We start from the raw sequence: 16,024 nt of genomic DNA, 5'->3' as shown, positions 1-16,024 counted from the left end.
TTTGGCGCAGACTAGAAGGGCCGAATGGCCTGTTTTCTGTGCTGTAGTGTTCTATGGTTCATGCTCACACTCACTAAAGAGGGTGCATGGCATTTTGGCAGCTAGCACTTCATGCAATACACCCGTCTCACAGTAGCTAGCTGTTTGCTATTACACGCGGCAATCAAATCCAAGTGCTACTTAAAAAGGAAACTTGCCATTCAATGTTTATTTCTCCAGCAGCTGTGAAGAAAACCTTTGAAATGCAACAGGAGACTTTTGGGGACACTTGTTAAAGCTTCATCAACACTAGAGCAACATTTATCCCTGAAGATTTCACCTAATAAGAGTTTGCGCTATTGGACACAGAGGAATCATCAGTAGAACTGGACTGCTTGGGCATCGGCATCTTGCTAGGGATCACCCTTGCTCTGCACAAGGGTATGAGGCCAGACAACACAGCACCAGCTGTTGCAGGCAAGACGGATAGGAGGATGAACTGGCATCCTTCTTCTCCACTGAGACATACAGTGCCACATCCAAGAGCCTGTGCATCGCCTCCCTCAGTTCATGAGCCTGCAACCTGCCATTGTGCGGCTGCCAGAGCACCCACACCTCAGTGGAAATGAGGGAGTGGAACCCACAAATACAAAAATTGTAATTAATCAGCACTCGAATGCTAAATCTGCAGGTTTCTAGTTTACTTTCTGCAAGCAAGCTCAAATTATGATAATCAGAAATTGGAACCAAAATTGTGTGCCAAATCCAGACTCTCAAACAGGCATGTTGTGTTAGCATAGCATCCATTTAGTCCCTGTTTTCACTCTTTGGCCAAAATAACCCCTAAGTTCTTTCTTTTTTTAATGCAGGTGTAAAATTTACGAGTACCGATATCAATCAATATCTCAACAACTTATCCTACATAAAAGTAAACATTTTTCCCAAATGTTCTCCTCTTCTGAAGCTGCTGGATCACATGGGTCCACAACAACTGGTTGTTCTTCAATCCTTCATGTGTGTAAACCCTGGCAGTGAGTGACAACAGATTATTTTATCTGGGGGCCATGACATGTTAGCTTGCACCCACTTTCATCCAACCACAGGAAACATGCAACTTTACAGAAGAGACAAGAAAAATATAATTTCATCCACACTAACAAAGCACTCATCTATTCTCCTTTAATAATGTAGTAATGACTGCAGGGTCGAGTATTGTTGTGAGCACTTTATTTCTTGCCAGAAGCAACCCCAAACATCATGGGCAGAATCTTCGGCTTGCCGAGCGGGTGTGGGCCCCACTCGCCGATGCTTCAAATGACGCACGGTGATGTCGGGCATGCGGCCCAATGTCACTGCGCGTCATTTAGGTTTTCAGTTTGGTGGGCACGCACCCAAGTTGCCTGCGTGCACGCCGAGCTGTCAAAGGCCTATTAAGGCAAGTTAACTATCAATTAAATCAATAAACTGAGCGGCCCGTCCAATCTTAAGGTTGGCGGGCTGGCAAAGAGCCCAGGCGGCCTTTGCATTTATCATGGAACGTCATCCATGGGCGGGATGAGGTTTCATGAAGGTTTTTTAAGTCTTGTAAAATTTTTAAATAAAATTAATGGACATGTCCCAGTTCATGTGACAGTTTCACATGAGGGGACATGTCTTAAAAAATTTTTTTCCTTTATTAAATTTTTTTGAACTTAAACTGATCTCCCTGAGGCAGCTGTGTGCCCCAACACAGGCAACCGCACCCCCCCAGCCCTCCTCACCCGCACAGGGAGCGCTCAGCGCTTCAGGGTGCACGTCACACTTAATTGTCCTTAATTGTCCCGCCCACGTAAAATAGCGGCATGCAGCGGATCACAAGCACGCCCGCTCCCACCCAACATCCCCCCGATGGGGAGAAAATTCTCCCCTATGTGGGTCCTTTAAAGAATCAATTTTTCTGCAGGTATTCATAGATATTGTTGCTGTAAAATAATTGATCCAAGCAAAGAATTGTCTTGCACTGACAGCAACTTTAGCAAACCTTGTAGTGGAATCTTCGCTGGGGTGGGACTGGAGTCAGGCCGGGGTTCGCACACAGTGATTCGCGGAGGCAGCTGGCCATTTAAATCACCAGCTTCCTCCACTGACTTCCAGTTTTTGAACCCTAGCTGTGTGAATCCTGGAGCGCGAAGAGCAGACTCAGCAAGAGGTCTGAACTTAGCAGATTCTTTGGAGAGGTAAGGTACCCCTTTGGAAAAGGTCCTGGGACACCTTTGGGAAAGGTAAGGCAACCTTTGGGATTGTCGGAATTAAACATGATTGTGCACGTTTTACACACAAATTAATTGGAACTACCTGGCTGTTCAGGGAGTGTCAAGCTGTCCAGGAACTGCCAAACAGTCCAGGAAGTGTCAAAGCTGCCCAGGAGTGTCAAAGGATACTAGGTGAATTCAGATGGAAGGGGTAAGTACAAACGGTAGTAGGTGGGAGCTATGCAGTGGCATGAGTTTACACTAATTTGGCATAGGGGGTTTAGAGGGGCCATGGGGGTTTGGTGGATGTTATGAGTTGGCATGGATATTTCATAGGCCGTGTGTGGGGGGTGAGGGGTAGGGGGTGAGAGCTGGAGGAATGTTTTTTGCTTTCTTTAATTTAAAACTGTGCCGGAGCACAGAGACAGGCCTTAAGCCCAGCCCACCTCCACACCGGCAGCCTTTGCACTCATTCTGGGGTTGCCTGCCCTAACTCCTATTTCAGCCCACCCTCGCTCCCCCCTCGCCACCGACTGAAAACTAACCTGTGGGCAGCCATTTTTAAAGGTCAAGTTCGTTGAGTCCGGAAATTTCCTGACACTGGAAACCCAGCCCGGGGACAAAAATTTGGGCCGTGGAATTTTTGTCCTTGCAAAATACTTTCACAAAGTTTCTTTTAATACTGATGAAAAATTCAATTGCAGTTACCAAGTTCAAATTAGAAACACAACTTTAGTGAACCTGAAAATGCACTGAAAACATTAATTAACGTTAATTACTTTGAGAAATCCACTTATATTCCAGCTAGATAAATGGTATCAAATTATTGAAGATTGCGAATAGCAATTGATTACAATGAACCTTTGAAGACATCAGAAAAGGGCTGAACAAATAGAATTACCATTTTAAATGCTTAAAATCAATGCAGTTGATTTTACTTTCAAGCAATTGACTGAAGATCAAATGGACATCCCCATGTAGTTCACCACATTAAGGCTAGCATATATCAGGCTGCCCTAGCTGACAGTTGACATAACTGGCTCCACAAAAATAATTCTAAAGCCCAAAATAAAAACAGAAAATTCTGAAAAAACTCAGCAGGTCTGGCAGCATCCATGGAGAAAGAAACAGAGTTAACGTTTTGAGTCTGTATGACTCTTCTTCAGAGCTAAAGAGAAGATGAAATGTGATGGGTTTTATACTGTTTAATAGGGGATGGAGCAGGTGAAGCAAGATAGAAGATCAGGGATAGGTGGGAGCTAAAGAGACTATTAAAGGATTAGCTGTGTTTGATTTGGGGTCTGAATAGAAGTTTGTTTGTTTTTCTAAGATATCAACCACCTGAGGAGATTGAAACCTTTGAATGGGTTTCTTGAATGGGAGTTTATTTTTTAAATATCAAGTATGTTTGAGTGAAAACGTATTAGATTGTTAGAAGTACTTTTTTTTTTCATTTCCATGTTGCTCCTGAGGTCTGCCCATGGTGAACACTGGGTGAGTGGCTATGGAAGTGGCATGGGGGTATGAGGGAGCATGGGGAATATGAGGGGGCATGGGGAATATGAGGGGGAGTGGGCAGGTACTTGGGGGCATGGGTTGGCTTAGAGGCGTCATGAGAGTGGGAGGAGGTGTGAGGGGTGCGATCTAAAACAACTGGCCCCAGAGAACCAAGGCAACCCTTTTAATTAGCCTGTCTAGGCACTCGCCCACCCGGTGGTTGCCTACAATCTGCTTCTGGGATCAGTGGGTCCAACTCGATTCTGCCCCCATCTCCTGGACGTGAAAGTTGGGTCTAACGGGGCCTTTTAAACCTAGGCGGTCTGCTGAGTTGGGAAAGTTCCCACCTCGAGCTATTTGCCCTAGAAGTGAAAATCTGGCCAATACTCCAGCTGAGGCATAACCAGTGATTTGTAAAAGATTTAACATATCTTCCTTGTTTTGTATTTTGACGCCAAGGATCCCAAAAGCTTTTTTAACAGCCATATCTACTTCTCCTGCCACCTTGAAACATTTCTTCATGTAAACCCTTGTGTTCCTTCCAAAATGCATCAATTCACAATTTCTCTACATTAAATTTCATCTGCCCCGTGTCTGCCCATTGTATCAGTCTGCCAATGTCCTCCAGCAGTCTGCTACCAGCTGCAGCTAGCAATACTAAAAAGCTTCTAAAAATTGACTAATTCCAAGCTAAAAGCTACTTAAAAAAAAAATAGTAATTTATGATTTTAAGTTCAACAAAATGTTGTATAGCAGTTACATTACAGTGGAACTAAACTTAGAATATACACTGGGGGAGATTTTCAACTGCTGGTAGCCTTACCTTGCCTAAAATAAGGACAATCTGCCAAGTAATATTTGGTGGGGACCTTGTACCCAATTTTCCCGCCTTAATAAATTTGCAAGTAGGTTTTTAAATGGGTTCCCAGTGGCCCCACCCTAAACAAGCTTGTTCAAATATGCCCGCTTGCGAAACAACGTGTTCCCAGTGGCTGCAGAATTAATGAGTTGGGAAGCGAACGATATGGCGTGAAAAGCCACCATTGCGGTAGGTGGGTAAAACATCGTTTTTCGCACCCGCTACCACACAGTGCAATTCTGGGATGATTCCACCCCCAATTTTTGCTCCGGGGAGGTGGAGGCAGGATCAAGTTGGAACCACCAACCCAAGAAGTAGACTGTAGGCTTCCATGGAGGTGGGTGAGTGCCGAGGCAGGCTGGTTAAAAGGCCAGCCTTGGTTTTCTGTGACTTCATCCCAGTTGTTTCAGACCTCACTCATCACACCTCCATCCACCCTTCATGGCCCCTAATAGCCGTCATGGCACCTCCATGCCAACCTACACCCCCCTGATTATGTTTGATCCCCATTGCTCACTGGTAACACTTAAATGAGGCCCAGACCTGAAAATGGTTCTGAACTCCAGACTATGGGCGGAATCATCCCAGATTTGCACTAAGTGCAGTTGTGAACGTGCAAGAAGGCATTTTACCCGCTGACCGCAATGGCGGGTTTTTGCGCTGTACCATTCCCTTCCTGGCACGTCCTGCCTCATTAATAATGCATTCACGGGAAACACTCCAGATCACTAGCGGGTGGGCTTGGATTTGCCCACCACGCCATGACCTCATCACTTCCTCGCTCCAGGCGCCAACTTTGAAGCACACCAGAGCGCAGCCTACTTCATGTCTACGGACCAGGACTGCTCCAGGCAACAGAAGGCCCCAAAAGCAAAGGAGGAGGCATCCCCAAATTTAGTGATGCCTCTCTGTGGTGCCTGCTGGGTGCAGTGGAAGCCCGCCATGATATCCTCTACCACAGCTCTGGCCGCAGAAGGTCCACCAGAATCACCAAACCGGTTCAGGAGGCAGTGGCAGTGACGGTCAGCACCACTGGGGCACAGAGGCAGTCAGCCATCCAGTGCAGGAAGAGGATGAATGCTCTCATCCGTCCGCCGGGGTAAGTCAACCACCTCATCACTCTCAACTCACACACTCACAAACCCATCTCACATCCACAGGGATCTCACACCTCAAGGGGCAACACCACTAACTCTCACACACACCCTCACATCTCTGTCAGGCTCATTCCCTCTGGAACTCACGTCCTCATCCATGGCTCCACTCACCACACAAACATTCCACGCAGTGGAATGCAAGATGCTCACAAACTCTCCATCTGTTTTATTTCAGGAGAGGTCCCAGTCTGGGGGAGTGGCCAACATCGAGGAGTGTGCCATCACACTGACTGGTGAGGACCTGGATCATGCCTGTGGCGATGGTGAGGTCAATGGTAAACATCCATGTGAGGATCCTGCACCTCATCATCCCTCTCCCAATGCAACTGTGAGTGCTCTCTCTCCTGTTATTGACTGTGCTGCCATGGACTAATTATCTCTACTTTGGTTCACAGGGAGCTCTGCCAAGCGACCGACACCCTCAGCCAACCAGTCCCTCAGCTCCATCCAGGTCCTCACCTCCAGCCAAGAGGACACCTCCTCCATTGAAGAGCTGGAAATAAGCAGCCTGGAAGACCTATCACAGCGCTTACCCACACCCTGCACCAGTGCAGAGACACACACCTCAGTGAGACCTAGGTCTGGAGCAGGCTCAGGTTCATAATCTGGTGTCACCACATGGACACATGTCCGCAGCAGGAGGAGGCATGTTCAGCCGAGCTCCTCGGCACTCGGAGGACTGCCGGGGAAGAGGCATCTGTGAGGTCCGAGTCAGATGATGAGCTTCTGGATTCGGCCTTCCAACTCATCATGGAGAGTCAGTAGAAGGTGGGGGAACATCACACAGAGCTGTTGGAAGCCCTCAACAGAGTGGCATGCGAGTCAGAGGAGTGTGTCTACCAGCACTCTGATGAAGTGGTTCCTATGGAAGTCTCCATGGGAAGGATGGCAGACTCCATGGAGACCCTGGTCCAGTAGAACACAGAGATGTGTGCAGACCTGCACTCCATCGTGGTAGCCACAAGTGAGTTCCTGCAGTGGCAATGTGAGAGGGAAACAGGCACCTCAACATCCCTCCAGGTGCTCCTTCCCCTCAAGGAGTCAGGCCGGGCCCTCAGGCACCCAAAGGGAGGAGGAGTGGTAGCTGGATACCCTTGGGTCATCCACTCAGAAATCCCAGAGGCTGTCTGATCCCTCCGAGTCCCCTTTGCCTGTGACCCCCTCAACCTCGTCTTCTGTCACCGCAGAGGGAGCAGCTGGACCACAGGACAGCAAAAGCAAGCTGGGGCCCCCAAGGCCTTGGCTCTCCAGAGGATGCACGCTGAAGTTATCAGCAGCAACAGGGCCAACCATTGCACAGGCTGTCTCCAGAACTCCTGCAGCACCGAGAAGAAGGGATCGGCCTAGAAAAGTTAAGAAATTCTGATCACAAGTGGTTGCACAGGTGAACACATTTTGTCACTTTATAATCTGAAAATATATTCACTTTCACTGAATAATGTGAGATGTTCTCTTTCAGCTTCATTTACAGACTTCACCTGTCCTCCCCCTGTATCCCCAACACCCCCCCAACCCCCCACCTCCCCAGTAGCAGTTCAGCTGCTCGCAGCCAGACAATGAGTGATTCTGGAGGGAGAAGCCTGTGTGTGTGGGGGAGGCAGGGCATTTTAGAGACTCGGGCAAGCATTCTCCCACGCACGCAGAGCCTTCACCCATCACACTCACTTTACCGCCCCGAGCATTTTCAATGCTGCCTGCTGGGGTTCTCTTTCAGTTGTCCATCTGAGCTGACCTGCATCTCCGCCCAGCCACTGATCACACTCCCAAGCAGCAGCTTTGCCCATCCAACTCGAGGCTCCGCTCACTTATAATTTCTGCGAAATGGTAGTTGTCAAGTTTCTCGTAAGCCCCAACCGCCCCACTCGTGCTTTCCCCTCCTCCATGCCCTTTCCCCATCACTCTGGACCCCCCGGCATCACCTTCTACCTCCCCACCATCACCTATCAGTCCGAACCCTTGCCATTCCAGGATGTCTAGGTGAATGTGCACGTTCCTTACTTTCTTGAAAATCCCACCCCCATCCACATTGTCCTCCCCAACATCCTCCTTCCCACCTCCAAGGTCAAAGTTTGCCTCCGAGTCCCCACCAACCACCCTTGTCATCCCTTCCAGTGTTACCAACACACCTTCACCCTCCCAGCTCCCCCTGCCCCCTCTCACACTCACCATTCCCTCCTAACATTCCCCCCCTCAGTTCACTCCTCAGAAGGCAGTCATTGACTCCACAGACTCCTCCTTTCCACATTCAACTAGATGTTTCCCATGCCCCCCCACCACCACTTATACCCTCTTATACCCTCCTTCACCCTTAGTCCCTCCTCCTCACAGACACCTTCCCCTCTCTGAACTCCTTCTTCCCCCTGGGCACCTATCCCTCTCCAAATTCCCTTCTTCCCCTCTGACACCTTCCCCTCTCCGATCTCCCTCCTCCCCCCAGACACCTCCCTTTCCGAACTCTCTTCTCCTCCTGGACACCTTCCCCTCTCCAAACTCCCTCCTCACCCCAGACACCATCCACTGTTCAAACACCCTCGCTTACACCTTCCTCCCCCTCTTACACCTACATCCCCACTTTCAGCATTCTCCCCTGTTACACCATCCTGTTCCCATACTCCACCCTGTCCCAGTATTCCCTCCTGTGCCTGTACTCCCTCCTACCCCAGACACCCTCCTTCTCCCCCCCAAACTCACTCCCCCTCCGACACCTTCATTCCCCTCCAACCTCACCACCCCATCCCCCGACAACTTTATCACTCCCTCCCAACCTCACTTCCCCGGGTACACATTCCTATCCCACTCACACCTAGACCTTCCTCTCCACCCCCCCACCCCCACACCCCACACCACGCCTCCCCCCACCCCCGACCCCGCAACTTTGCCAATCATCCGTAGCAGCTCATCGCCAAGACTGTGATGTTCCGATGAAGGTCCAAAGCATCAGTGGAGACCTCCCAACTTACGAGAGATGCATCGTGGCAGAACCATGTCCATAAGAATTCACCCAGCATGCGATGCATGTGTTCCTCCAGGGTCTGGTAGCTGTAGGGCTCCAGCATCTTCTTCTCCTCAGATATCCACAATTTGAACAAGGCCCTAACGATAAGTCCCAAATTCTGCACGTCACAATTGTCCACGTGTTCTGGGCCGGCGTAACAGTAAGTCAAGCGTGAGGTGACAATTGTGGTTGGGCCTGACTTTGCATCCCATTACCGGGATGCAAATCGTGTTCACGCTGGCCTCTCCAGCGGGATTCGCATTCCGCAATGGCGGACACCAACGGATGATCCCGCTATAATTTCATGCCGGAGTGAAACCGATTTCTGCCCCTCACACCGTATTCTCTCCACTCACCTGCCATGATGCCCACTGCCAACAGGTCCAGACAATTCCGCCCTGTGGCTTTGGGCTGTGGGTTCACTACCAATATCGCATTCAGTTTGAACCTGTTTCCTGTTGGTTCCACAACATATTGTTCTAAGAAACTGTCCTGAATATCTTTGAACTTGTCCTCAAGTCTACCTTTACCAACGTGATTTGTCTAATAAATATTAAAGTCACCCATGATTATTGTAGTACCTTTCTTGCAATGGAAAGGAAAATTGGCCAGGGTCTATAAGGGGTGGTTAATCTTCTGCCAGTTGTCTGCCTGGTGGTGAAAGTTAAAATCCACCCTTGGGAATCACATTACACTCTGCAGCTGCTAGTAGGTGTTGAAGGAATACTATGTGAGAGAAAAACTCTGCTTATTTCTTAAGTAACAAACCATTGTTGATTCCTATGAAAATATGTGTGTGTAAAATGTAATTTACTAAAGCAAATTAATCAGCTAGTAAAATTTGACCCAAAAATGCTGTGAAATTTAAAATAAACAGTCTGGAGGAGTTGGATAGTAAAATAACATTCAGCATTTAAATAGCATTGAAAATACAAATAACTTAAAGTGGAAAGAATATAAATCATGCATCTAAACGATTATCAAGATTATGTAACGGGGTCCTGGAGTGTTAATGTGAATTCAGGGAGTCCGAGTTGCCGTGGCAACATGAACTTTCACATACATGTTGTAGTCTGGAGCTTTGGATAGTGATAATAGAGGCTCTAACATTCTTTCCATTACATGGTTGACCAGGAATCTCTCCCTCTCTTACCACCTGCCATTGGCATGTGTTGGAAGGATTTACAGCTTGATACTCAACCTGTTCGGCTGCATTATGGGATGGGACTCGAACTCAGAGCTTCCAGCCCAGAGGTAGAGACACTATCAACTGTGCCACATGACCTCCAACCATGACAGGGTAGTACAGTATTATTTTATTTTTCTACCACTGGTTATATGCTCCTAAAGTGCACATTATATGGATAATCGTGTGTGACATACAGTGCAATTTGAAAGCAGCAAATCATACTCCAAGCTCAGGGGCTCCATAAACAATTTGTAAAGATGGTCATTAAACTGAAAGGACATATAGTTTTTAGTAAATCAGTTAATTTCCATCTGAAGGAATATAACAAGATCAAAAACTAAATGGTACAAAGAAGTTCTACTTTAGAAAACATTAAAAACACAAAAGCATTGTACATTCTACATGGATATCTGAAAATCATTCTCTTTGGAAATTCTTAAAAGACTTTGAATGTTGAATTACTGTAACAATTCATTTGCTTAATGTTATGAACTCAAGTTAATAGAAGTACACACAGGCTAATGAACTTATAAACCAGTTTTGAATCTGATGCATTGATTAAAGGCAAAGTGATACTTCACTTTACCAGCTGCAGAGCCAGTACAGGAGTATCAGAAAGTATGACGATGATAGACAGAAAACAATTTTTATGTTGCCATTTTATTTCAAGTGTGCCCATTCTGATGTGTTTCAGTTACTTGCCTGGGACTGCGAATTGATGTTGGCACCCTGCTTCACTAGAGTTCTAACCACATCAGTTTGTCCAGCCAGAGATGCAATGTGTAGGGCTGAGTTTCCTTTCTGTTAAGAGAAAGAAATAATTAGCAAGAAAGACAGAAAACCCAGAACAAGCCACCTTGTTCAGGAGTGACGAGGTAAATAGAGAATGACAAAGAAGCCTGGAGCAGAAAAGAATGTATTTTCTTAAGGATGTATTTTCTTAGGAAAGGGAAGCAAAACATTTAGGAAAGCTCCTATTAATGTTCAAGTTCAGTGGCTTCCTCTATGTTAAACGATACCATAAAATTCATCTGTAAAGAGTTAACTTTACATAAGTATGAAACGATTTGATGATCAAATCTTGGATAGTGTCACACTTTCGTAAAAATGGTATGCAACTTGAATAATATGTTAATTTTGTTTATCTTACGACCATAAGAAACATGAGCAGGAATCAGGTATTTGGCCCTTTGAGCTTGTTCTGCCATTCAACAAGATCATGCTTGATCTTATACCTCAGGTACATCTTCTGCACCATCTCCATATCCCTTAATTCCCTTGTTATCCAAACATTTGTCAATTTTGGGCTTGAATATACTCAATGACTGAACATCCACAGCCCTCTGGGGTAGAGAATTCTCAAGGTCCATTAACTTACAGTGAAAATGTTTTTCTTTATCTCAGTACTAAATAGTGAAGACCTTATTCTGAGACTGTGACCCCCTAGTTCTAGACTCTCCTGCCAGGGGCAACATCCTCCCAGCATCTAATATGTCAAGCCCCTTAAAAATTTTCAGCTGATCAGAGAGAGACAACATGGATTTAAAAAGAGTAAGTCATGCCTGATGAATCTGACTGAATTATTTCTAGAGATTACTAAAGTGAACAGGGCAATGGCTGTGGATGTTATTTACATGGGCTTCCAGAAATCCCTCATCAGAGATGGTTAACTAGTATCAAAACTCATGGAATTGAAGGCGAAGTAGTGACCTGATTAGGAAATTGGTTGAGCATCAGGAGACAATGAGTAAGGATAACGGGCAGGTTCTGCAACTGGCAGAATGTGACTAGTGGCACTGCAACGACCTATGTTGGGGCCTCAACTACCCACTGTATTCATTGACGACTTGAATAATGGAATAGAAAGCCAAGGACTCCAAGAGATTACACAAACCACAGTTGTATTCTGTAGAATTAAGATGATTCAGAGTGATTTGATTAAAGTTTTCAAGCTATTAAGGGGAAGACATAGGGCGTATAGAGAAAAATTGTTTCCACAGGTGGGGAGCTTAGGATTGGGGGAGTGCAGAGAACTCATCCACAAATACCAATTAATATTAGACAATTGTTAATTTTAAAATTGTTATTAATGGTTTTTTGTTAGCCAAAATTATTAAGGGATATTGGGCAAAGATGAGTCAGTGGAGTTAGGTCACAGATCAGCCACAATCTCATTGAATGATGGAACAGGTTTGAGGGCTAAATGGCCGACACCTGTTCCTATATTCCTAATTTGGTATTTACTTCAGCAAGATCATTTCACATTTTTCTACACTCCAGGGAATAATCAATCTCTTGATCCCAAGAATCAGTCCAGTGAACCCGTGCTACATGCCTTCTAAGGCAAGTATCCTTCCTTAAGCACGGAGACCAAAATTGTACACAGGGCTAAAGAAGCGGCCTCACCAAGGCCCTATACAATTGTAGTATGATTTCTGTATTACTCCAATCCATTTGTAATAAAGGCTAACATACCATTTGTTTTAATAATTGCTTGCTGAACCTGCATGTTAACTTACTGTGACTAGTGTACAAGGGCACGCAGAGCCCTCTGAATACCAACTTCTCTCATTCTCTTGCCATTTAAATATAATACTGCTTTTCCATTTTTTGCTGAGTCAGGCCGATTTTGGAGGAATTTTAAAATGGCAGGTGGGATCAGATTCTGGATTCTTGCCCCATTCCCATTTCCGGCAATTTTGGCTGGCATGGGATAAGGGAGTCTTTTTATTCATTCACGGGATGTGGGATTTGCTGGCTGGGCCAGCATTTGTTGCCCATCTCTAGTTGCCCTTGGTGAGCTACCTTCTTGAACCGCTGCAATCCAAGTGGTGTAGGTACACCCACAGTGCTGTTAGGAAGGGAGTTCCAGGATCTTGACCCAGCGACAGTGAAGGAACAGCGATATATTTCCAAGTCAGGATGTTGAGTGACTTGAAGGGGAACTTCCAGGTGGTGGTGTTCCCAACTATCTGTTGCCCTTGTCCTTCTAGATGGTAATGGTCGTGGATTTGGAAGGTGCTGTTGAAGGAGCCTTGGTGAATTCCTGCAGTGTATCTTGTAGATGGTACACGCTGCTGCTACTGTGCGTCAGTGATGGAGGGAGTGAATAGTTGTGCATGTGATGCCAATCAAGTGGGTTGCTTTGTCCTGGATGGTGTCAAGCTTCTTGAGTGTTGTGGGAGCTGACTCATCTAGGCAAGTGGAGAATATTCCATCACACTCCTGACTTGTGCCTTGTAGTTGGTGGACAGGCTTTGGGGAGTCAGGAGGTGAGTTACTTGTCACACGTTTCCTAGCCTCTGACCTGCTCTTGTAGCCACAGTATTTATATGGCTAGTTCAGTTCAGTTCCTGGTAAATGGTAACCCCATCTGGTCAAGGGTAGCCAGCCTATACACAGCACTTCCGCCCTTGTTAGCTCCATTGTGAGGTTATGCAGTTCAAACCCCTCCCTCAATTTTGGTAGAGTCGTGCCCCTTCAGTAAGTATATGTGGTTCATGGCCTTTCAGATGAGGCGTGAACTACAAAGGAGTCCCAGTCTTGAGTCATCAGCCAAAAAAAAAACAGGCATTCAACATTCCCGTTGAATTCCCTTGGCCCTTGTACCTTTTCAATCAATCAACCACAGATATTCATAACATCAATGTCAGAGGCTCTTCTCCACTTCACAACTTTTAATCTTGTGTGAATAAACAAGCAAGCAAAAAAAAAAATTCTTCAAAGAAACAGCAGTTTATATGAATATACGAGCATATAAATTAGGAGCAGGAGTAGGCCTTTCTGTCCCTCGAGCTTGCTCTACCATTCAGTAAGGTCATGACTGATCTAATTGTGGCCTCAACTCCACATTCCACCTATCATTGATAACCCTCGACTCCCTTGTTGGTCAAGAATCTGTGTACCTCTGCCTTAAAAATATTCAATGACCATGCCTCCACTGCTCTTCGGGAAAGAGAGTTCCAAAGACTCACAGCCCACTGAGAGAAAACATTCTTCTTATCTCTTAAATGGGAATCCCCTTATTTTTAAACTGTGCTCCCCCAGTTCTAGTCTCTCCCACAAGGGAAAATGTCCGTTTTGGATCCACCCTGTCAAGTCCCCTTAAGATCTCATATGTTTCAATAAGATCATCTCTTACTCTTCTAAACTCCAGTGGATACAGGCCCAGCCTGTTTTTGCATTGCCAGTGTGTTTATTCACACAAGATTAAGAGCTATGAAGTGGAGAACAGCTTCTGACAGGATGAATGACTGTGATTGACTGACAGCTTTATCAGAAAGTAAAAGGGCCAATGGAATTCAATGGGAATGTTGAATGCCTGTTTTTTTTTTAGTTGGTTACTCAAACCTGAGTTCCTTTCCTTATAACACCCCACCCCACATCCAAGTTTATTACAAGATAATAGAGATGTCAACCAATGCTTTCACTACCTTCTGCCGCTGTATAAACATTGCTTGCTGAGGTCTAAGAGCATTAGCCATTCTTGGAGCTCAGCCAAGTATTCAAAATGAGGCCATCTATTCAGATTGCTTTTGTTGATACAGTTGCCAGAGTTTTCTTGTACTTTCTGCCATTGAATAGCTCAGCAGATGATTTCATATCAACCCTGAGAGGTGTAACTCGGAGTGACAATAAGGCAAAGTTTGGGTCCGCCTTTGTCTCTTGGCGTTTTGAGAGAGTTCTCTTGATTGTCTGGATGTGTCTTTCTATAAAACTGTGTCTCCTTGGGTAATGTGGAGATGAGGTGATGATGTTCAACCCATACTGTTCAGAAAAATTCTTAAATTCTCTAGAAGTGAATTGGGTCCCATTATCACGTGTTACTCTTTCAGGAATCCCTTGCTCAGCAAACAGAACTGGTACTGCTGAGAAAATTATCGTAGCTCTCAAATCTTTTACCTTTCTGAAAAAACTTATAGAATCATTGGTTGCAGAAGGAGGCCATTCTGCTTGTCATGTCTGTGCCGGCCCTCTAAAGGAGCAATTCACCTCATGCCACTCCCCTGTCTTTTCCCCATAGCCCTGCAAATATTTCCCTCTTCAGGTAATGGTCCAATGCCCTTTTGAAGTCTCAATCTTGCCTCCACAGGGTCTCAGGCAGTACGTTCCACATCCCAAACACTCATGAAAACGTTTTTCCTCATGTCACCATTGCTTCTTTTGCCAATTACCTTAAATCTGTGCCCTCTGTTCTCGATCCTTCCACTAACAGGAACAGTTTCTCCCTATCTACTCTGTCCTGAACACTCGCAATTTTGAATACCTCCGTCAAATCTCCGCCTGGCCGTCTCTTCTACAAAGAGAACAGTCCTAACTTCTACAATCGTTCCAGGTAACTGAAATTCCTCATCCCTGGAGCCATTCTTGTGAATCTTTTCTGCACCCTCTCTAATGCCATCCTAAAGTGTGGTGCCCAGAACTGGACACAATACTCCAGCTGAAGCTGAACCAGTATTCTATACTGGTTTAACATAACTTCCTTGCTTTTGTTCCCTATGCCCCTTTGATAAAGCTCAGGATGCCATATGCTTTATTAACTGCTCGTTCAACTTGTCCTACCAACTTCAATGATTTAGATACACATACACCCAGTTCCCTCTGCTTCTGCACCAGCTTTAGAATTGTAACCTTTATTTTATATTGTCTGTCTGTGTTCTACCTCCCAAAATGAATAACTTCAAACTTCTCTGCATTAAATTTCACCTGCCACTTGCCTGTCCATTCCACCAACCTATCTATGTCCTTTTGAAGTTCTACACTATCCTTCTCACCGTTCACAATACTTCTAAGTTTCGTACCATCCGCAAATTTTGAAATTGTGCCCTGTCCACCGAGGTCTAGGTCATTAATACATATTAAGAAAAGCAGCGGTCCTAACACCAATCTATGTGGAACTCCAATATAAAGCTTTCTTTTACTGACTGAGAAAAACAATTACTCACCATACTCTTTTTTTCCTACCGCTCAGCCAATTTTGTATCCATGTTGCTTTATTCCATGAGCTCTAAATTTGCATACAACTCTGTTATGTGGCACTTTATCACATGCCTTTTGGAAGTCAATGTACACAACATCATCAGTATTATCCTCATCAACCCTTTACGTTACCTCATC

At 45.6% G+C, this 16,024-nt stretch overlaps 1 protein-coding gene across 6 annotated transcripts in view; it reads right to left on the bottom strand.

Annotated features, from left to right (window-relative positions):
- Positions 1–16,024, bottom strand: part of LOC144681248 (ankyrin-2-like) — an 866,008-nt gene that overhangs the window by 346,842 nt on the left and 503,142 nt on the right. For all 6 annotated transcript variants that reach the window (XM_078542889.1, XM_078542897.1, XM_078542890.1 and 3 more), the window contains one exon: positions 10,610–10,708. In XM_078542889.1, coding sequence (XP_078399015.1) covers positions 10,610–10,708 — 99 coding nt within the window. The remainder of the gene's footprint in view (positions 1–10,609; positions 10,709–16,024) is intronic.

The sequence above is a fragment of the Cetorhinus maximus genome, chromosome 1 (genome assembly GCF_964194155.1).
Source record: "Cetorhinus maximus chromosome 1, sCetMax3.hap1.1, whole genome shotgun sequence".
NCBI lineage: Eukaryota > Metazoa > Chordata > Chondrichthyes > Lamniformes > Cetorhinidae > Cetorhinus > Cetorhinus maximus.
This window is presented reverse-complemented; position numbering and strand designations above follow the sequence as displayed.